Raw genomic sequence first — 21,252 nt, 5'->3', positions numbered from 1 at the left:
AATAAATTAATATTAGATTATTTTATATAAAATATATATATTACAATAGTAAAATAGATTTCCAGTATATTAATATAAAAAAAATCTTATAAATAATTTTATTAAATTATTTTTTACAGCAGACTTTATATTATTTAAATAATTATTTAAATAAGTAATTTAAATATTATTTATATTATTTTATATATTTAGTAATATTATTATATAAAGAACTAGTTATATTTTCTATAATTATTCTACTGATAATATTTATTAATCCTATTTTATATAATTATCTTAGTATTTTAATATTAAAAAAATAGTCTGTCTTTTCTATTATAGTAATTTTATATAATTTAAATAGTTTTAAAATATTTAGATCTTATAATAAGCTAAGAAGATATATAAAATATGTGACTTTTTATTAGCTAAGCAGCTTACTATTTTGGCCGGCAGTTTATATAGATACTTAGATAGCTGGAATCCATCTCTCTTCATACTCTTCTTAATATTCTAAATATCTTATTATCGCGGAAGAATCACTGATAATTATAAAAATTATAGAGATATAAAAAATATTAAAACTATTTTAAACAGAATTTTTATTTATAATAAAAAGTTAATATCCTAAACTATAAGTAAAAATCTATCTGTAATAATATTCTATATTAATACCGGTCTATAAAACTACTTTAATTCTAAAAATCCAAGAACTATTTAGATATATAAAAAAATCTAAAATACTTTTCTATACCACAGACGGATATTTTTCATTAATATATATTTATTTAGCAACTACAGCTGTTAAAACCTACTAAAAATATATATATTTTTATTATAATATTTTTTAAGCCTCCAGAACTAATACAGCGCTTATAATATTAGAAAATATAATATAAATATAAAATATAAACAAGCAAAAGTATACTACTATATTTAAAATAAAAATAAGATATAAATTAGAATACCAGGCCTGATAAATATAATATCTATAACAGACTTTGTTTAAAGTCTCCAAAATAAAATAAGATTAAATCTATTTTTCAGATACTATACTCAGCGCAGGTGGTATAAAAACAGTATAACAAGAAACTAGAAGTCTACTAAACATATTTAACATTAATTCAAAATAAGTTAAAAAATATAGACAAGAAATAGACTAAACTTATTTAAAACAAAGAAATCATTAAAAATCTACTTAACTAGATAACTCCAAGTAATTTAATAAAGTCAGTACTTAACTATATTTATAGTATACAGCTATTCTTACAGAATATTAATATTAAGAAAATAATTCAGAACTTTTAGAACAGCAACTAGTTTTTTTGTACTATTCTGTTATGTCAAATATATTCTATATTTAACTTTTTATTTTTACTCGAAGTTCTTAAATCCTTTCTGTAGTTAATATCTTATTTAGATATAGTGTTTATTACATCGGTTATTATCTTATTTATATTTTATATTTTCATACAGTGTTTAACACATCGGGTAGATTTTATTGTTTTCTAAGTCTTTATTATAATATAACTTAAAAAAGGGGATGCTGCTAGGTGCAAGTCAGATAATAACATGATACTATAGGTAGATCCTTTCTTCATAGTTAATAATAAGAAAGTATACTTTCTACACAAATCTGATCGCCACATCAATCTTTATCCAAACTATATTTATTGTATTCTACCATAACTTTCTCCTCTAACCATCTTAATTATACTTATATTAAAATGTAGAATCCTTGCGTATAACAATACCATAACATTACAAATAAACTAAATTCAAATTCTATAAGTGGTTTTACATAAAAAAGAAGTCTTTTTTTGTTTTACTAAGTTCTGCAATGAAGATATTTCTAATAGAGAAATTAACATCTGCACAAAAACAGGTTTGATAGTATAGTAATCGTCAATAGAGGGACTAACTTGCTTAGATAGCCGACTTGTTTACTGATTATGTTATTAGAATATCTTATTCTGTATTAGAGCATAATCATATAGTGTCTAAAGGTCTTAGAAGTCTTACCACCTACTATATACGGTTTAGTTGCAGTAATATTCGAGCTACAGCCGCTGTCAATAGCCGTTACGGAGCCGACCTGGCTTTAGCCGGGTGGGGGTTGCCAAGTGATAAGTATTTGCATTGCATTGACTCCTCCGTATGCATTCGGGTCGGTTGGTGGAGCAATAAGTGTGATTTACCATAAAGCATTACACTTCCGTTGACACTTCTCATCAATACTCTTGGCACCTGACCTCATTTACCATCCTGCCCGTTGATTTAGCCCTCCACTGACTAGGCTTATTTTAGCACCAACTGCTTGTAGCATGTGTAGTTGGCGCCGCGGGCCTCTTGACCCTAATGTGGTGTAGTGCCGGGCACAGTTGTCATCTCATCCCAGAGCTACTGCGCTCCTACCACTGACATTCAGGCTCTCTACATTGTTTTGCCTTCGTTTCCATGTGGAATGACCGAATGAGCTCGTCAAGGCACCTCCATCACACGTCCACTTTATATTTTAGCATTATCGCAAACGCTCCACAAAGCAAGGCGGATACACCTCCCTCTATTCCTGTGTGCTATCTTCTACTGCAGCCTTCCCACGAATGCATATAATTCAGCCTGGAGGCCGCATATTGATAAGACGATGAGCTTGAATCACAGAGACGCAGTCTCATCTGCCGAGGGCGAAGATCAAATTGCGTTGTCCGAAGTGCCCAAGATGCAAAAGTCCAGCACTTTCCAGGTATGACCGCCGGCATGTAACAGACAGTCAGCGCACTTACACCTCAGGACAACTTTCCTGTACAGGCGCCTACTCTAAGTAATAGGATCAAGTGGAGGATTTCGGAACCTGTTGCCGCAGCTTTCGTCGCCGGCGGCGTGGCCGGGGCCGTATCTAGGACCATTGTCTCGCCACTTGAACGTCTCAAGATCCTTCTACAAATTCAAAGTGTTGGGCGAAATGAATATAAACTTTCAATATGGAAAGCGCTGGTGAAAATAGGCAAGGAAGAAGGCTGGAAGGGCTATCTGCGGGGAAACGGGACTAACTGCATCCGCATTGTGCCGTACTCCGCGGTCCAATTCGGAAGCTATAATCTCTACAAGAAAGTCAGTGAGTTCAGCGCTGGTTGTCCAAAGCCCCGGACTCAGTCGCCACATTCCCCTTGAGCATTCTCATGTGAAGCCTAGTACAATGCTGACTTTACTTGACTCGATCACCTATAGTTCGCAGAGCCTTCTCCCAATACAGACTTGTCCCCTATCCGGCGGCTCATATGCGGAGCTGCTGCAGGGGTTACATCTGTGACGGTGACCTATCCTCTAGACATAGTCAGAACTCGGCTTTCTATCCAGTCAGCCTCGTTTGCAGCACTTGGCCAGCGGGGAGCCGGGGAGCCATTGCCGGGTATGCTTACAACCATGATCCTAATATACAAGAACGAAGGTGGCATAGTAGCATTGTATCGGGGTATAATCCCCACAGTGGCTGGTGTTGCCCCATATGTAAGGACCGCATTAACATCACAATTGATAAACTTGGCTTGTGGACTGACAGCTATAGGTTGGTCTAAATTTCATGACATATGAATCGGTTCGCACTTATCTCACCCCCGAAGGCGAAACAACGCCCAGTTCCGTTCGTAAATTATTAGCCGGGGCAGTTTCCGGGGCAGTGGCTCAGACTTGCACCTATCCATTGTAAGAGACCCACACACTACTGTCATCTTCACGCACGGGCGGCCTCATACTCACCACTGTTGTAATAGTGATGTTTTACGTCGACGATTTCAGATTAACACAATGTCGGGCATGGGATATCGATACACATCGGTCGTAGATGCTGTGAAAGTCATTATGGCCGAGGAAGGAATACGAGGCCTGTTCAAAGGAATCGTTCCCAATCTCCTGAAAGTGGCCCCAAGTATGGCCAGCAGCTGGCTCAGCTTTGAGCTGACAAGGGACTTCCTTGTTAGCATGGGCGAGATATGAGAATACAACCGCCGTGCATCTCAGCGCGTGGACAAATTTCTTCAGCCCATAAGAAAAGAGATCACCAATGCCACATAAACACAGTGAAGGAATAAGGACCTGTAAATTCTCCTATTGGAACGAGCAGGATCTTATTGATTGATGGGAGTGATTTTTCTAACATACAACATTGTACTCTCTCTGATAATCTCCTGAGGTGCAGAAGAGAAAGTCAAGAATACGAAGGTTTCTATCCGTAGATAATATCAACGTCAAGAATACTCCTACGCAGATGTAATTAGCTAAACTATGGGTCTAAGAGCAAGCTAGTACTACAAGAACACAATTTTAATTACAAGGCATGAGCCAAGGTGGAGGCGGAGCTGTGCATTACACTTAAGTACACGTACTTACGGGCCCGAATAAAGTTATTCACTGAGGCTGCCCGGGGCGCCAGGCACCCAGGCATCGGGTATGACCTGTTACGGATTAGACTAGGGCACAACCCGCACACACCGTCCATCTGAAAATCGTAGACTAAAATCCTGAGCAGCTTCACTTTACCTACGGGTGCGATAGCCAGCTAACCTACAGGTGTCCCATCAGAATCAGCAGCCATGGGTACGTCTCTGAATGCTGCGGACGGTGCATGGTGTCGGCCGCTGAAATTTCATTTTCATGAAACTTGCGATAGGCGTTGCTATCGCTGAAATGTGAACCGAACAAGTACTGATTTTGTATAGGTATCGACTTGGATCGCCACCATGTGCGCGGCACCCACCGCAAGGCGCCCAAGAGCGAGAACGTTTACTTGCAGGTCTTGGTGAAGCTCTATCGATTCCTCGCCCGTATGACACCAACCACTTCCTGACCATCAGAATACCCAGCAAATGAAGACTGATAAATTTGCTCCATGTCAGGTCGCACGGAATCAAACTTCAACAAGGTCGTGCTCCGTCGCCTTTTCATGTCCCGGATCAACCGCCCCCCGGTTTCCATCTCGCGCATTGTCTCCAACGTTACCGACTCCCACAAGGGCAAGACAATTGTTGTGATCGGAACCGTGACCGACGACAACCGCCTTCTCACCGTCCCCAAGCTCTCGATTGCCGCTCTCCGCTTCACTGCCACTGCTCGCGCCAGGATTGAGAAGGCCGGTGGTGAGACTCTTACTCTCGATCAGCTTGCTCTGCGCGCCCCCACTGGAGCCAACACTCTTCTGCTTCGCGGACCTAAGAATGCCAGAGAGGCTGTCAAACACTTTGGCTTCGGCCCCCACAGCCACAAGGCATGTTATATCGATTCAGTGGATTGGACCGGGCTAATACGTTACAGAAACCGTATGTGCGCAGCAAGGGCCGCAAATTTGAGCGTGCTCGTGGTCGGAGAAGGTCTCGTGGTTTCAAGGTTTAAAAATAGTGGTCAGGCTCATACTTTCCTTGTCAAGTAGATGCTGCCCAGTTATGCAGGAGAATGTAGCACAACCTCAAACATGTGGTCTTGAACCATGGCTAGCGCCCGATTACTTCGTCTCCTGCGCCAGGCTAGCTGTTAATCATGAATAATCAGATAGAGAAGCTTGGGCGCCACGAAAATGAAAATGGATTGAAACGTTCAATTTTAAATGATGGAATTTGTAACAGCATCTCACAAAGGTAACGCCTCATGCTTCCAGCTTTTTCCACTACCCGTTCCGGAATAATCCGCAGCTCTGTGGCCCTGCCCCCGGACTTTATACTTGTAAATGGTCAATCCATCTAAGCCAACAGGGCCTCTCGAGTGGACCTTGTTTGTGCTGATTCCAACCTCCGTACCGAAACCATAACGCATCCCATCTGCAAATCTCGTCGAGGCATTCCAGAAAGCTCCGGCGCTATCAACACCATTCATAAACCGTTCGGCAGTGCTTCTTGATCTCGTGACAATCATGTCGGTGTGTTTTGACGAGTGCCTGTTGATATGGGCAATTGCTGCGTCAAGGCTTTTCCCAGGTGAATCGTCGCCGGGTATAGTTTTCACCGCCAGAATGAGGTCCAAGAACTCGGTCTCGTAATCAGACTCGACAGCGTCCGAAACCAAAGAATGTTGTTGACCGACAATCTTGCTCGACAGCGCTTCTTTCGAAGACGGATCACAACGGAGTGATACCCCTTTAGCTAAGAGCGCCTCAGCAACAGCAGGAAAGATAGTATGGAGTACATCTTCATGCACGAGTAAGGTCTCTAGGGAGTTGCACGCTGCCGGGTAGTCGGTCTTGGAGTCTACAATAACCTTCAAGGCAACATCGGGATCGGCGTCGCGATGTATGTATGCGGAGCAAAGACCGTCTGCATGGCCCAGAACAGGGATTTTGGTGTTGTCCTGTACGAAACGAACAAGGTCCTTGGAGCCCCTGGGTATAACCAGGTCAATGTAGGTGTTCTGAGCAAGAAGGGAAGAGACAACCTCTCGCGTCTCAACCAACTGGATCGAAGCCTTTGGCACCTGAGTGTGTGCGATAGCCTCTGAAATCACCTTGGATATTGCCATGAAAGACTCAGTAGATTCCTTGCCACCTTGATCGCTATTAGTCCCAGGCGATCTCTGCAACAAAAGAAGAATAGACATACCTTTGAGAATAGCAGCATTGCCAGATTTTATAGAAAGGGCAGCGATGTTGGCTATCACCTCAGGGCGAGCCTCAAAGATGATTAACAGCACCCCAATGGGGCAGCTGACTTTTTCGAGCGTCAGGCCATCATCCAGTAGTGTCCTCATGGTCACATTCCCGACTTCGCTACGTCAGCTCTTTGATCACATCGCAAGGGAGAGGTCACGTAGTAATTTGGTGGAATTGATACCTGGATCCTGCAAGTCTCTGACACTCAAGATACCCTGAAGCATATCTTCGAATTTCCCGGGTCGTGACAGATCGAGCCTTTTGAGAACACTTTGATTGAGAACGCCGGCTTCAACTGCGCGCTCAGCAGCCGCGACATCTCTCGAATTGGCTGCTAGAATATCATTCCGGCTTTTCGCAATGGCTTCGTGGAGCGCTGTCAGAGCGTCATCCCTCTCGGCCCCAGATAGGGTTGCTAAAAGACGAGACGCTATAGACGCAGATTTTGCGATCTCGCCTGGTGAGGAATTTGTGAGGGACATCATAGACCACAATACAAGTGAAGATGCTCAATTTTTACTAATACAGGTTCAGAGCCTGAAGTGAGCCGTCTGGATCGCGAAATCCGGGGTGCAGTTCGAGCCTCTGCCAGACTTCGGTCAGTGAGTCACGGTTAGGACGCTAAAGATACAAGGTACGTAACCTGTAAATAATGCTGCTAACCAAAAAGCCCGTAGTCTGGTGGGGTCCCAGGCGGTGCGTTATGCTCCCTGCCGGATCGCCTGGATCACAACTGGAACTTATTACACAATGTTGAAACATACTCCGTATGTCGAGATTACATCTCACACTCTGAATTGACCCAGCTGCATACAATCTTACTGCAGACCCATTTATCCTAAAGGCGGGCATCCTTAGCATAACGTCCGTGGGTCACGTCGGCCAAATCCCATATTCAACCTCGGCAGCATCTTCTAGCTAGTGGAGAACATCATTTACCTTCTTCAACCAGCCCATGCTCATGCTGTTTTGACGCCTCAACCATTTCTCTGGGCATTACCTCTATTGCACCATACATATGAGATTGCGTCAATCATTGAAACCTTGAAAGCCAGCCCTCATTTGGGCGCAGAGGTTACTCAGTCTTCCTCGAGGCATCAAAACAAACCCGATCCTACAGCCTAATCATGGCAGAGTCTGTTGAGCAAATTATCTCTTTATCATCCCATCTGCATTCTCAAAATCGCTTATCTGAAACCGACTATGTAAACCGGGTCCAGGAATTGGTCGCTATTCTCAGGCGATCAAGTCACAGCCTTCTCAGCGAGGCTGTCTTGACTGTAAGCAAAGATATACGCTTCCTCAGAAAGATGACGGGCATATGCGGCCTCTATCAAAGTCTGTACTGATCTGGAGTCTAATTCTTCAAAGGACCTGAATCCCCACGAGCACACTTTACCCTACTTATTCGTGTTGCTCCATCAGATTGACTTGGCACGCAGCAGAACAAGAAGTGCTTTGCCAGACGACATAAAGCCCAGTGGCCGACTATGGTCTCCAGCCGTACAGTTTTTGAGAGAGTTCAAAGGACCTCAAGTTCATTTTGTGGGCCATGAATGGCGTCAACTTGTGAATATTATTCTAGATGCCGCAGAAGATGACTCGAAGGTGAGTTTCTCTTCTAAATATCCAACCTGTCTTAGGCATCTAACATGCAACAGCCAGTATTAGCAGTCCGCGTGCTGAGTGGCGCAATAATGCGAATTGATCAAAACGTGTGTGAATTCACCTCGTTGCACCCAAGGTTCCTCCGACTGTGCCTGCTATCGCAGTCTTACAGCTATGCATTGCCTGTACTTGATAAACACATATCCAGTAGTCATACAAGCTTGGAGCAGCCTGCCCGGGGTGACAACGGATATATGCTAGCCTCAAACAACGATGCCAACGATTTTATTGCAGAAGCACCCGACATCTCTTCCAGACTGACACACAAGGATATTGTGCAGTATTATCTCTATGGTGCCATGATATACATGGCACTTAAAGAGTGGGATAAGGCCTTGCACTGGTTGAGTGTTGTGATCTCTTTCCCTGTTGTCAATTCAGTGAGCAAAGTCATGATTGAAGCATTCAAAAAGTGGGTGCTTGTGGGCTTACTGAGACACGGCAAGGTGAGTTAGCAGCGTGGTCAGGGTGAAAACCTCATTCGCATTTCACTAATTGCTTGAGTTAGCTCGTTACTGCTCCAAAGATAATATCCTCGCATGTTATGAAGATATACCAAGCCGTAGCAAGACCCTATCTTTCCCTCGCCGATGCTTTTGAAAAGTCGGATGAGCAGAGATTGCGCACGGAGGCGGATTTAGGGAAATTAGTTTGGTGTGCTGTGAGTTGATGCATGGGCAACACCTAAAACTAGCGAACTTCGCTGATACGTTACCAGGATCTCAATTCTGGCCTTGTTCGCCAGCTTTTGCAGGCCTATGACATGTTTCTTGTACTCAAACTTTGCAGAGTTTTCTCCGCTCTGACAACAAGAGATATCGCAGCAAAAGCGGCGTCTGCAGGCTTGGTCTCATCAGCGAAGATCGAGAATTTGATTGCGTTTCTTGTGATGTCTGGAGTGCTAGGGGCACGACTGTTGCAAAGGCCTTGCGATCTATCTCTCAGCATGTTGCGTTTCCCTAAGTCCATACAGCCTTATTGCAGTCGAAGCAGGATGAGGGTTGGGCTAATGAGGAAAAGCCATGCACTCGAGCTCTTGAGCCACAACTGTAGGGAATGTAACAATGAGTTAAAGATAGGCCGTGAGAACATCGATGTCCTTGTGAGATGCCAGGGGTGGTCTGGTGTTACAGGAAAGGGAGGCGGCAAGAGCAGTATCGATCATGCTGCTTTTGGGGTTGATGAAGACATAATGGGAGATCTTAGCTAGATGTTCGTCATCCTTAAGTAGTAATTTCAAGTATCTATATATGTTGTCAAGGACGAGGGCATTCTAATATTGGTTTGATATTGTTCGGAACTACTCAACGCAGTAGACACGTTGATTAGATAAGACAAAAATAGTTAAAAATAATCTTTTATTGTTTTTAAAACTAATTTTTAAAAATGTTCTTCTATAAGATTCTAAAAGAGTATATTATATAAAAAAGAAATAAATAGTATAATAATATAAATATTGGAATTAAAAGTCCAGTAAATTAGTATTAATCTAAAAATAAACTATTCTAGTAATAAATATAAATTATTATAATTGTAAATATTATAAAATAATTATATTTTTCTATTGACTTAGAGTATTTAAGATAATAGTAAAGCTATAAATAGTTTTATTATTTATTTTAATAAAGTATTCCTGTTAAAATTTTTTTTTAAAAAATAATAAAACTTAGTATTTTTATAATAAAAAAGCTGTTCTATAGTATTATATATTATATGAATTATGAATTCTAAAATAGCAAATGATATATATTTTATATTCATAATCTGATTAGAATTTAATATAAAAAATATATATATATAAATAAAAAGATTTAATATATATTAATAAATTTTTATTTTCAAATCTTAATTTGTATCAATTTTTTATCAATTTTTTATCAATTTTTTATATTATTTTTATATATTGTTTTTATATATCGTTCTTATTCTTATTTTTATTATTCATTTTATAGTATATTATTAATATTTTTAATATTCTATTTTAATCATTTGTATTAAAGACGAATCTCATGAATAATTAAGTTCTTGATTATATTGAGAAAGTAGAAAAAAAAGCCGAGATATTAATATAACCAAGGTTCTTGTGGCCGCTGCCTCCGCGGCTCGGTGTATTGTCCTTCTGTATTATTATTTACAGCAAGCTGTACTTAGCTTTTCAGTCTTTTAGATTTTTATGAAATAAACAACTTCTTTATCTATTTACTTTCTATTAAAAATAATTTATTTATAGTTAGTAGTATATTTATATAATATATACTTAACTATTTTATTCTATAGTATATTTAAGAATTTATATTTTTTCTAATATTCATATTCTATATATTTCTTTGCTTTAGATTGTAAAGTATATTAAAATATATTATTCTGAGATTTTTCAAAAAGGCTGGTTATTGTTTTCTTTATTTGAGATCTTTCTTTGTCTACTTAAATAATTATAATTATTTATTAGTTAATTTTAGTATTTTTTATTTCAACATCAGCTGTAAGATCTTTTTTGTATTAAAAATCAAAGATAATTATATCTTATTCTATATATTTTTATTATATATAATTCTTTTTTTGATTATATCGCAACTTGTCTCTAAATATTTTATATTATTTGTTTTCTGTTATCATCTATACTGAAGCTTTTATTTATCTTAAAAATAAAAAAAGATTATTACTTTTATATCTATTAAATCTTATTTCTTCATTATTCTTAAAATCTACTGTTTATGTTTTATTATTCTTGAAACCTTTATATTCTGTACATAACAACTATTCGATTATTTAATTTATTTTATATTATTGAAATGATATAAAAACAAGTAGAATTATCTTAGTAATAATATTAAACTAATATTTTTATTCTTTTAAATAATATATTTATTCTAAAATCTTTAATCATACCGAACACAAGTACTAAATAAATTATTCGACTATTAATTTTAAAGCTATCTTTAAATAGATATAAATAGTTATTAGAATTAGTGTATGAGCTGTAAAAAGTTCAGTTATATATATAATATAATTTTATTTATGAACTTAATAATAATATTTTCGAATATATTAAATACAGCTCTTTTTATTTTTAATTTAATAAGTCGAATTTTAATAAGCTATTTATTTAAAATATCAAATTAGTTTAATTATCCAATTCTATATATAGTTTATCTATTATATTAATAATAGTTATACATTATTAATATACTAAACTTAAGAATATTAAAATATTTACAATATTTAAGGAAATAGATATAAAGTAAATTAATTCTAGTAAAAAAACTATTTATTAATTTTAATTAAGTAGTTGCTTATTATTTCAAAATTCAATAAATCTAGTTATTATTATCGATCTTTGAATATCCTACTAAAAATCATTTTGGAAAAATATATATATTTTAATTCTTATAATTCTTATTTTATAAGCCGAAATCTATATATTATTTATAAAAATATTGATATCTGTTTTATTAATATAATAGATATTAAAATACCAATTATATAGAATATTAAGATAACAAAGCTATTAAATATATTAAAAGATCCTTTGTTCTTATTATAATACTACTAATTATTATTTTTCTAATCTACTTTTATTTTAAGATATTTAATGTCTAGAACCTAACAGATATTAGAAAAATAAAAAAATAATATATTAAGAAAATAAAAATTAAAAATATTTTTATTAAAATATTAAAAATAATAAATAATTTAATAAATATCAGCTATATTAATTTGAAAATAATTATAGTAATTCTAGTTTAAGTAATAAAAAATAACAAGACTTCTTCTTTATCTTCTTTAAAATATTAAAATAATTATAAAAATGACTATAGCTAAGATAGTAGATACTATTATAATTAAAATAAATTTTTTCTAAATTATAGAAAAGATAATACATATAATAATTAAAATTCTATATTCGACTTCCCCAAATACTTATATTAATGGAAAATAGATAAAATTTATTATCTTTAACCTATTATTTTTTTATAATTTGATAGCAGTTAAATATAAGAATATAAATAGTTAGAAAATATATTATTAAAATATTTATTTATTTATTAATTATTCTTATATGTTGACTCTATCTTAATATCTCTCTGTCTTAATGTCTTCCTTTTTTTGTCTTATTTCTTTCTTATTTATTTCTTCTATTTTTGTCTTTTTTTATATCTGTACTTAATATTCTATACTTTATATATAAAAGAAATAATAACTTTATACTATTATATTATTTTAGTATCTTTTTATTTTAGGACTTTTAGTCTAATATACTAATAAGTTAATAATATATCTAATATAATTCTGGGTTTTTTCGGATATATGTTTTTAGAATACTAGAGATTATTTTTTGAAATATTAATATTTCTTTTTTCTATTAAGCTTATACCTCAGATAATATAAAGACTAGGATTCTAATTATCTTTCTTTTTTTTTCTTTATATATTTTTATATTTTTATTTTATAATATCATTATTTTTTATATAAAATAATATAGATACAGAAATATTAAAATATATAGAACTAGAAAATTAAATTATAATACCTTATAATATATTAAATAGTTAATATATTTAACAGCTGGATAAAAATATAGTATATTATATAATTTATGCTATTAGAACTTTAAGATTATTTGAATTAGTAAATATAGTTTTTTATTTATTAAACTAGATTATTAAATATTTAATATTTAATAAGACTATTCGAAAATTTAGATATTTACAGAACTTTTTTGTATAAAAATAATATATATATTTTAACTAGTTAAATAACTAGTTCTTAATATTAATCTCAATAAATTTTTTAATTAATAAAATTAAAATTAACTAGTATTATATTTTTAGAGCTTCTAAGAATTATAATTATAAATATTTTTATATTAAGATCTTATATACTAAAAAATTTAATATTTTTTTTCTCTATCAATTCTTTATAAAAAGATTTTGATGAAATATTAGAATATCCGGTTTTATAGATACTTAGATAGCTAATTCTAAAAATATTTATATTATCTATCCGAATATTATATACTTTTACTAAGTCTAAACTATTTTATCTTTATAAAGTTTTTTTTTCTTTTTTATTTGACTATTTATCATTATAATATTTTCCGGCTCTATAATTTTTTTAATAGTTTTTTTTTATAATTTTCATCTTTTATAGTTTTATTTATTATTATTTTTTTACTTATTTTTAAACTAAGAATATCTGCAGAAAGCCTATTATTTTTTTATTTAATAAATATTTGTTTTTTATATAGTTAGACAGCAACAAGTAGTTTAAAAAATAGTAATCTAAAAAGATATTTTTCTTATTTTCTTACTGCTTGATTTTTTTATATTTTTTAATCTAACTATATTTATATCGGCTTTTATAAGTACTAAGTTTTAAAATACTAATATAAAAGCTGTTAATATAAAAATATTAATGTAATTATTATTAAAATAGTAAAATTAGAATTTTCTAAAATATAAAAAGATAGTTTAATAAAAAATAAATACAATAATATAGCTTGATTTTAACTATAGTTTATTAATATTTTAGCAGAGCTAAGAAATATAAATTAATACTTTTAAAATTCTTAATAAAAATATAATTAATATAATCAAAAAGAGTATATAGAATATAAAGAATAAAACTAATATAAAAATAAAAAAATAAAAAATAACAATAACTAGTATAATATATCTAAGTTTTAAGGTCTAATAATATTAATTATTTCTTTTTTAATATAAAAATAGACTAGTATTTTAAGTAATAAAAATATATTAGATATTTTAAGAATATTAATCTTTTTATCGGATTAATTAGACTATAGAATTAGTTTAACAGCCGGATATATAATATAAAATAAATTATCTATTATACTAACTTTTTGTTAAAAATATGTTAGAAGTTAGTAAGCTTTTTTTTGATTTAAAAAATATTTTAGCACAGAAAATTATATCTTAAATCTTTAATAAAAATATATTTAATTAATTAAGAATTTTATTTATAAAAATATGTAGTTAGTTTAGCAGTTTTAATAATATTTAAAGAAATATTTAAAATAATTTTACTAGTTAGTATTTATATTAATACCAAGAACTATATTTAGTATAAATTAATATATAAACTAAAAAAACTAATTTTATTATATTAGCAAGAATATAATAAATATAATAATTATAATAATTATATAAATTATTAGTTTAATTAACTTTTTATTATTAATTAGCTAATTTTTATAAATACTAATATATAATAAAAATTAATAGAATATTAATTAGTTGGTTTATAGTTTAAAAAATAATAATAATAATATATTTATTAATAAGTTTATTACTAAATATATTTTTATAACCTAAAAGCTATTTAAAAATATATTTATTAACTAGTATTTTATACATAGTTTAACTAGTTAATAATCTATTTAATAATTTCTAATTCAATTAATATTTTAATTCTATACAGATATAGATAATAACTTAATTATTAATAAAAATAATTATTAACTTAAATTTTAAAATAATTATAATTAATCTTACCCGAGAAATATTTTTCTTAAATCTTTTTTAATAAAACTTAAAACCAGTTTAGTATTAGTTAGTTTAATAGAATATATAATATATATATTTTTATAATTAACTAGTTTAATTTAATTTTTATTATAAATTATGATAATAATATTAATATTACTAGAATAGCTGCTATCGTCGGTATATATAAAAAAAATAATAAATATCAAAAAATATATTAGTAAATAATTTTATTTTTAGAATTAGCAAAATTAATAAACAGAGATTTTTATTATAAAAAAACTATTACTAGTTTAATAGTTTTTATAAGTATTAGTATATTTAAATTAAGCCTAAAGTTTTTAGCTAATTAATATTTTAATTAATTAAATAATAATATAATTAGATTAGTTTTCGAACTGTTAGAATAATATTTTCTAAAATATAATTAATAAATAAATAATAAGATTTTATAATAAAAAAATAATATTATAATCTAAGAATAAGTATTTTTGATAGTATATTTTATAAAAATTTATAATAATAGTATATTAAAATAGATTTTAAAAATAGCTTAAATAATAATATAAAAAACTTCAGCTATATAATAAAAAACTTTCTATTAAATATTTTTAAAATATTTTATAATATTAATAATAATTTTTTAAAAGTTTTAAATACCTCGGATAAACTAGATAAAATATGTAAATAATAACTAAGAAAAAATAATAATATATATACAGTATAAATTAGTAATAAATATATTTTAAATAAAATCTATAATTAAAAAAATATTATAATAAGTTGAGTAGCTTTAATTTTTAATTATAAAAAATAAATAATTTTTACTAGCTTCGGATTTAAAAAGACTTTAAGATGGTAGAAACTTTATATTAGTTTAATTATTATATTACTAATAATTAAACTATTATTTAGCTATATAAAAATATTTATTATTATATTAATTAATTAAAAATAAGAATATTAAAATATATTAGTATTACTAAATCTTAATATAATAATAAGAATATTATAAATAAATATAATTTTTAAAAATAATATTTTTTATATTAGTATATAAATATTATTTATATAATTAATAATTAGAATACAGCTGTCTATAATAGATAGTTTAAATAAATTAATATTATAAACTAAATAAAAAATAAATAAAAATAGTAAGTTTTAGATAATATTAATAACTATATTTCTTTTTTTTATAATTTTTTTATATAGTAATAGTAGTTCGCTGGTTAATAAAAAAAATAATCTAATTAATAATTTTAGCTGATATAAAATTCTTATAGATTATAAATAAGATATTAATAAATAATATTATTATAAATATTTTAAATATTTATAATAAATAAACTAGTTACTAAATAATTAATTTATTATATAATATAAACTTACTTTAGAATAAAATATAGAATATAATTATATAACTACTTCTAATATTTATTTATATAGTATTTTAAAAGTAAGTCTAAGACTTTTATAATATAATTTATTTAAAAAATAATAATAGTTTTTAGAATCTTATTTATAATATTAAATAATATAATTAAATAATAATTTTTAAAAATAATAGAATTATTTTTATTAGGCTTGCGGATAATAATAATAGTTAAATAATAAAAATATTAAGAATAATAGTTTATATTAAGATATATATTAAAATTCTTATTTAAATATTTTTTAATCAAAAAAAGCTTGCTAAAAAACCAGATTAAATAGTTTATTAAAACTAAAAAAACTTTTAAATATAATTTATTAAACAGCTCGGCAAATCTTTTTTAAAATTATCTAAAATATATTATATAGTTGAAAATATTTAAAATCTTTAATATTAGTAAGATTTATAATCTGGATAATTAAAAATAAAATCTATTAAAACAGCTTAGTTTTAATTTTTAATTTTTTAATTAGCTTACTAATTGTTATTTATAATATAAATATAAATATTATCTATAAATCCTTTTATATATAAACTTAGTAGATAAGTTTTTAGAATTTTTTAATAATATATTTTTTATTTTTTTATTTTTTTATAGTAAAGCTAATATTTTTATTTAATAATTTATTAATATAATATATTATAAACTTAATTATAAATTTTATAGTCTATATAATAACTAGACTTAATCTACTACTTTATTTATTATATATAATATTTTAGTTTTTTTATTTTTTTAATATAATTAGATTATATATAGTTTATAATTATTTTTATTAGTATAGTAACTTTAGTAGTAATAATTAAGATTTTTATAAGATTTTTTTATTATTATATTAATTATAACTGGTCTAACTAGTTGGCTTAAAATTGATTATAATTCTAATTATCTAGCTAGTTTATTATTATAAGTTTATTAGTTAATATTTAGCTAGTTTTAATATTTTATTATAAAAATAAATACCGGGCTAAAGTTTAAAACAGTTTATATTAATATATAATTAATATTTAGCTATTAGTTTTTTTACAGAAAATAATAGTTAAGACGTTTATTAAACTATTATATAATTTATATAAGACTAATTATAATATAAAAATTATTTCTTTTATATATAACTGTTTTTTTTAGTAAAAATAATTTTAAATTTTTATTAGTAGTAATATTAAGTAGTTAAATAACTATTTTATTAGTATAATTATACTTTAATAGATTTTAAAATAGATAATATAAATTAAAATTATTAAAAATTATATACTTATCCAGCTTTTATAATATTATAAATAATAGTTTTAAAACCGGATTTTTTTATAGAGGTTTTTATTTTTAGACTTAAATATCAGCTTAGATTTATTAGTTTTATATTAGTTATTATTTTTTTAAATTAGTATATATTATAAATATAAATACAGCTAGTATTTAAAATCTATAATATAAAAATTTTAAAAAATTAAAAATAATATTAGATTACTTATATTTTCGGATTAATATATCTATTTATAAAAAAGCAGACGCGTAATATAAAATCTATATTTAATATTAATTTTTAAACTAGATAAAAATAGTTTTTTAAAATCTAAAAATATATAGTTAACTGGCTGCTGTAGTAGTTTTTTTAAAATTCTTAAATAATAATAAGTTTTATATTTTATATTCTTTTTTTATTAAAAAAATATATTATAATATTATCAGATTTCTAATAATTTGTTTATATAATTTTAAGCTGCTTATAATAACTATTTATTATTAATAATTTTAGTAGATTTAGTAGTATTAAATATAAAAATATTATTAAATTTATTATTATTATTTTATTTAGAATAATAAACTAGTTGTAATATTAGCTGTAGTAATAGGTTATAATTCTAATAATATTCTAAATATTTTTAAGATTATAAATTAAAGCTGCTGTAGACTATATTATAATTTATACTAAAATATTATTTATAAAAAAACATTAATTATAAATATTAATTTTTATAGTTTCTTAATTATTTTTTTTATAATATTACTTTAGCTGTTTACTATAGAAGATGTTTATTTTAATAAAAGTTTTTATTATCGGAATTAATATAGTTTTTAGTTTTATAGTTAATTTATAGCAGCTTTTACTATAAGCTATTTTAATTTTAGTTTTTATAATTAAATAGTTATAAATATATTATAATTAAGCCAGCTTAAAAGTTATTTTAAAGATAATATTAATTAATATAATATTCATATAATATAGTTAAAATAGTAGTATTATTACTACTAATAAAAAGTTTAATATATAATATAAATATTTTTAGTTAATATTACTAAATAATTTTAAAATATTTTTTCAATATATATATAGTTAAAAATAAAATATTTGAAGCTATAGTTTATATATTTAATATATGTTTTATTATTTTTAAATATATAATCTAATATTTTATATAGTCTGGTATAATATATATAAATCTTATTCTTTTAATAATATTATTTAATATAATTATATTTTTAATATTTAAGATGTTATAAAAATTATTAATTATAATTATAATAATTAATATTAAAGTATTTATTATTAAGCATAAAGTCTCTATAGAAAACAATATCAATTATATTTAAATTATTAAATTTAACTATTAGTATAAAGACTTTATTTTTTAATAATAGTTTTTTAGAGCTGTATTTAGCTAATATATATAATTTTAGTAAATATCATAATTAAACAGCTAATACCAATAGCTTTAATTTTTTAGTTAAGATTTTTTATTATTTTATAAAGTTTTTATAGCTGATAAAACTAATATTTTTATTATATATTATAATTAAATATTTATATTTTTTGTTTATTATATTTAGATTAAGTATTTTAACTTATAACAACTATATATAAATAAGATATTTTAAATTTTTTAGATTATTAGTTATAAAAATTGTATTACTGTTAGATAATATAAAAGTTATAAAAATTTTATAATAAATAATTATTTTATTTTTTATATTAATAATATTCTTATTAATATAGTTTATTTAATTTTTTATTATTATAGTATAATAAATTAATTATAATATTTATAGTCTTTTAAATATAGATAATAAGATTTTTAGTAAAAATTAATTATACTAATAGATTATTTAAACCTACTGACTTTTCTATAATATTAATTATATTAATTTAGATTTTAATAAGCTAATTATTTATATATAATCTAAAGATAACAGTTGTAACTATATAATAAATAATATTAATATATAAATATATTTTAAAAATTATTAATAATTTTAATAATTTATAATTACTAGTTTGCTTATATTTTAAAAATATTTTTAATTTTTCTTAAGATTCTCGCGGAGGGTCTTAACTAAAAGTATTTTAATAATCTAACTAATAAAATTAATAAGATTTTTAATTAGTAAAAGAAGAATAAAGTTAGATAAACTATTATCTATCTTTTTGTGTTTCTTTTTAAATTATTTAAAAATATTATTAATAATTATTATATATACTTATAAATTTTTATAATAATAGTTGGTTCTAATCTAAGATTATATTAGCTTTTTAAAAAATATTTTAAATAGTATTAAGCTGTTATATAATTATAAAAACTAAAAATACTATTAAGAAATATTAAATAAAAAAGAAAATTAGATATAACTTTCTTTTCTTTCTAATTAATAATTTAATAGTAGCGTGCTGTTTGGTATAGCTGGCACGGCTTTTTTTAGATATTTATTAAATTATCTGCGGGTATTTATTAGTTATATATAAAAAACTATTTTTATTATTTAATTAAATAGAACTATTTTTTAAAGTAATATAAATCATTTAATACTTATTTTATTTTTTATTTTTTATCATTATATAAATCTTATATTACTAGTATTTTAATAATAATTTCTTAGTTTTTTGAAATTTTAATAATAAATTATAAAATATATTATATAACTATATATATTATTCTAAAGAATGTAGATAAAATATTTATTTTTTTACTATTTTTAAAAATTTAAAAAGTTTTATAAATTTCGAAATTAATTTTTGAGTAGTTTTTATAAACTTAATATTTATGATAAATAGTTTAAATATTTTATTTTATTTATATGCTATTTTATTTTGTTTTCAAATAATAAAATATTACAATATTTATTATAATAAGTTAAATAGTTTTTATTTATTTTTTATTACGTTTTTTTAGTTTATTTAAATATATATATAATATTTTCACTTTTTTAAAAATTAATAATATCTTTATTTCTATGAAATTATTCTTTATTCAAAGCCTAAACTTAAAAAAATATTTTATCAATATTTTAAAAAATAGTTTTTATGGAACTATTTAGATAATTATTATATATAAATTCTATTTTATTAAATAAATTTGTCTAGTGGTTCTAATATTTGATAACAATAAATTACATATAATATTTCAATATTTAATTAGTTTTTTCTTACTTATTAGTTTATAAATAGAATATTATTAATAATCATTTTTTAATTTTGGTTTAATAATAGAAATCGGACTGAAAATAACTAGTAAATAAAAAACTTTTATTTATAATAATGTTGTTAAATAATTTATATTTTAATTTAAGTTTATAATAAAGAAGTTTAGCTACTTCTGTTATATGAATTATATAAAACATAGTAAGAAAATATGTTATTTTTAAAGTAGTTTATAATTATAAAAATAGAATTTATTTTATTGTTTTAATAGTATAATTCTACTAGTTTTATAATAAAATCTATAAATGTTTTATTTTATAGAAATAATATAATTTGTAGATTTGTTTACTTTTTTAGAAGAATAATATTTAAGTATAGTCTAATACTAATAAATAGAATAAAATATTATATAATTTTCTATCTTACTTTAGAAGTTAATTTAGTAGAATTCTTTATAAAGAATTACTTAATTTTATTTAAACTAAGATATTTTATTTATAGATTACTTTAATACTATTATAATGATTTCAAATATAGATCTTCGATTTTTAATATATAAAATTTATTCTTAAAATATAATAATTTTTATAAATAATTTCTTAATTTTGAAATAATTAA

The 21,252-nt window shown here is 26.4% G+C and overlaps 4 protein-coding genes across 4 annotated transcripts; 3 read left to right on the top strand and 1 right to left on the bottom strand.

The window, feature by feature from the left end:
• The first annotated feature begins 2,160 nt into the window (after positions 1 to 2,160).
• On the top strand, positions 2,161 to 4,254 carry BO72DRAFT_452524 (putative mitochondrial carrier protein). The gene is made up of 5 exons (XM_040945743.1): positions 2,161 to 2,722; positions 2,788 to 3,090; positions 3,208 to 3,486; positions 3,545 to 3,681; positions 3,750 to 4,254. Exons 1-5 carry the CDS (start codon positions 2,624 to 2,626, stop codon positions 3,970 to 3,972), a joined length of 1,041 nt encoding a protein of 346 aa, XP_040796632.1. The 5' UTR covers positions 2,161 to 2,623; the 3' UTR covers positions 3,973 to 4,254.
• Positions 4,255 to 4,568: 314 nt separating this feature from the next.
• BO72DRAFT_489646 (60S ribosomal eL18 domain-containing protein) lies at positions 4,569 to 5,573 on the top strand (the record flags this gene model as incomplete). The annotated part of the gene is made up of 3 exons (XM_040948101.1): positions 4,569 to 4,572; positions 4,695 to 4,799; positions 4,872 to 5,573. 3 exons carry the CDS (start codon positions 4,569 to 4,571, stop codon positions 5,399 to 5,401), a joined length of 639 nt encoding a protein of 212 aa, XP_040796631.1. The 3' UTR covers positions 5,402 to 5,573.
• BO72DRAFT_439319 (glutamate-5-semialdehyde dehydrogenase) lies at positions 5,541 to 7,230 on the bottom strand. The gene is made up of 3 exons (XM_040943409.1): positions 6,792 to 7,230; positions 6,561 to 6,722; positions 5,541 to 6,506 (listed from the first exon to the last, which is right to left on the bottom strand). The coding sequence occupies exons 1-3, from the start codon at positions 7,093 to 7,095 to the stop codon at positions 5,599 to 5,601; spliced, it is 1,374 nt and encodes a 457-aa protein (XP_040796630.1). The 5' UTR covers positions 7,096 to 7,230; the 3' UTR covers positions 5,541 to 5,598.
• Positions 7,231 to 7,315: 85 nt separating this feature from the next.
• Positions 7,316 to 9,538, top strand: BO72DRAFT_414421 (putative COP9 subunit 3). The gene is made up of 5 exons (XM_040942540.1): positions 7,316 to 7,890; positions 7,982 to 8,218; positions 8,272 to 8,724; positions 8,787 to 8,939; positions 8,997 to 9,538. Exons 1-5 carry the CDS (start codon positions 7,738 to 7,740, stop codon positions 9,486 to 9,488), a joined length of 1,488 nt encoding a protein of 495 aa, XP_040796629.1. The 5' UTR covers positions 7,316 to 7,737; the 3' UTR covers positions 9,489 to 9,538.
• The last annotated feature ends 11,714 nt before the right edge of the window (positions 9,539 to 21,252 follow it).

The sequence above is a fragment of the Aspergillus fijiensis genome (assembly GCF_003184825.1).
Source record: "Aspergillus fijiensis CBS 313.89 unplaced genomic scaffold BO72scaffold_72, whole genome shotgun sequence".
In the NCBI taxonomy this organism is placed as follows: Eukaryota; Fungi; Ascomycota; class Eurotiomycetes; order Eurotiales; family Aspergillaceae; genus Aspergillus; species Aspergillus fijiensis.
This window is presented reverse-complemented; position numbering and strand designations above follow the sequence as displayed.

Excerpts from the sequence above, each read along its gene's own strand:
- BO72DRAFT_452524 (XM_040945743.1), top strand. The coding sequence starts at position 2,624 with ATGAGCTTGAATCACAGAGACGCAGTCTCATCTGCCGAGGGCGAAGAT. Across the intron at positions 2,723-2,787 it reads AAAAGTCCAGCACTTTCCAG|GCGCCTACTCTAAGTAATAG; the intron begins GTATGACCGCCG and ends TTTCCTGTACAG. Across the intron at positions 3,091-3,207 it reads GCTATAATCTCTACAAGAAA|TTCGCAGAGCCTTCTCCCAA; the intron begins GTCAGTGAGTTC and ends GATCACCTATAG.
- BO72DRAFT_439319 (XM_040943409.1), bottom strand. The coding sequence starts at position 7,095 with ATGATGTCCCTCACAAATTCCTCACCAGGCGAGATCGCAAAATCTGCG. Across the intron at positions 6,723-6,791 it reads CAGAGACTTGCAGGATCCAG|TCGGGAATGTGACCATGAGG; the intron begins GTATCAATTCCA and ends GACGTAGCGAAG. Across the intron at positions 6,507-6,560 it reads CAATGCTGCTATTCTCAAAG|GTGGCAAGGAATCTACTGAG; the intron begins GTATGTCTATTC and ends ATAGCGATCAAG.
- BO72DRAFT_414421 (XM_040942540.1), top strand. The coding sequence starts at position 7,738 with ATGGCAGAGTCTGTTGAGCAAATTATCTCTTTATCATCCCATCTGCAT. Across the intron at positions 7,891-7,981 it reads TCAGCGAGGCTGTCTTGACT|GACCTGAATCCCCACGAGCA; the intron begins GTAAGCAAAGAT and ends AATTCTTCAAAG. Across the intron at positions 8,940-8,996 it reads GGAAATTAGTTTGGTGTGCT|GATCTCAATTCTGGCCTTGT; the intron begins GTGAGTTGATGC and ends ATACGTTACCAG.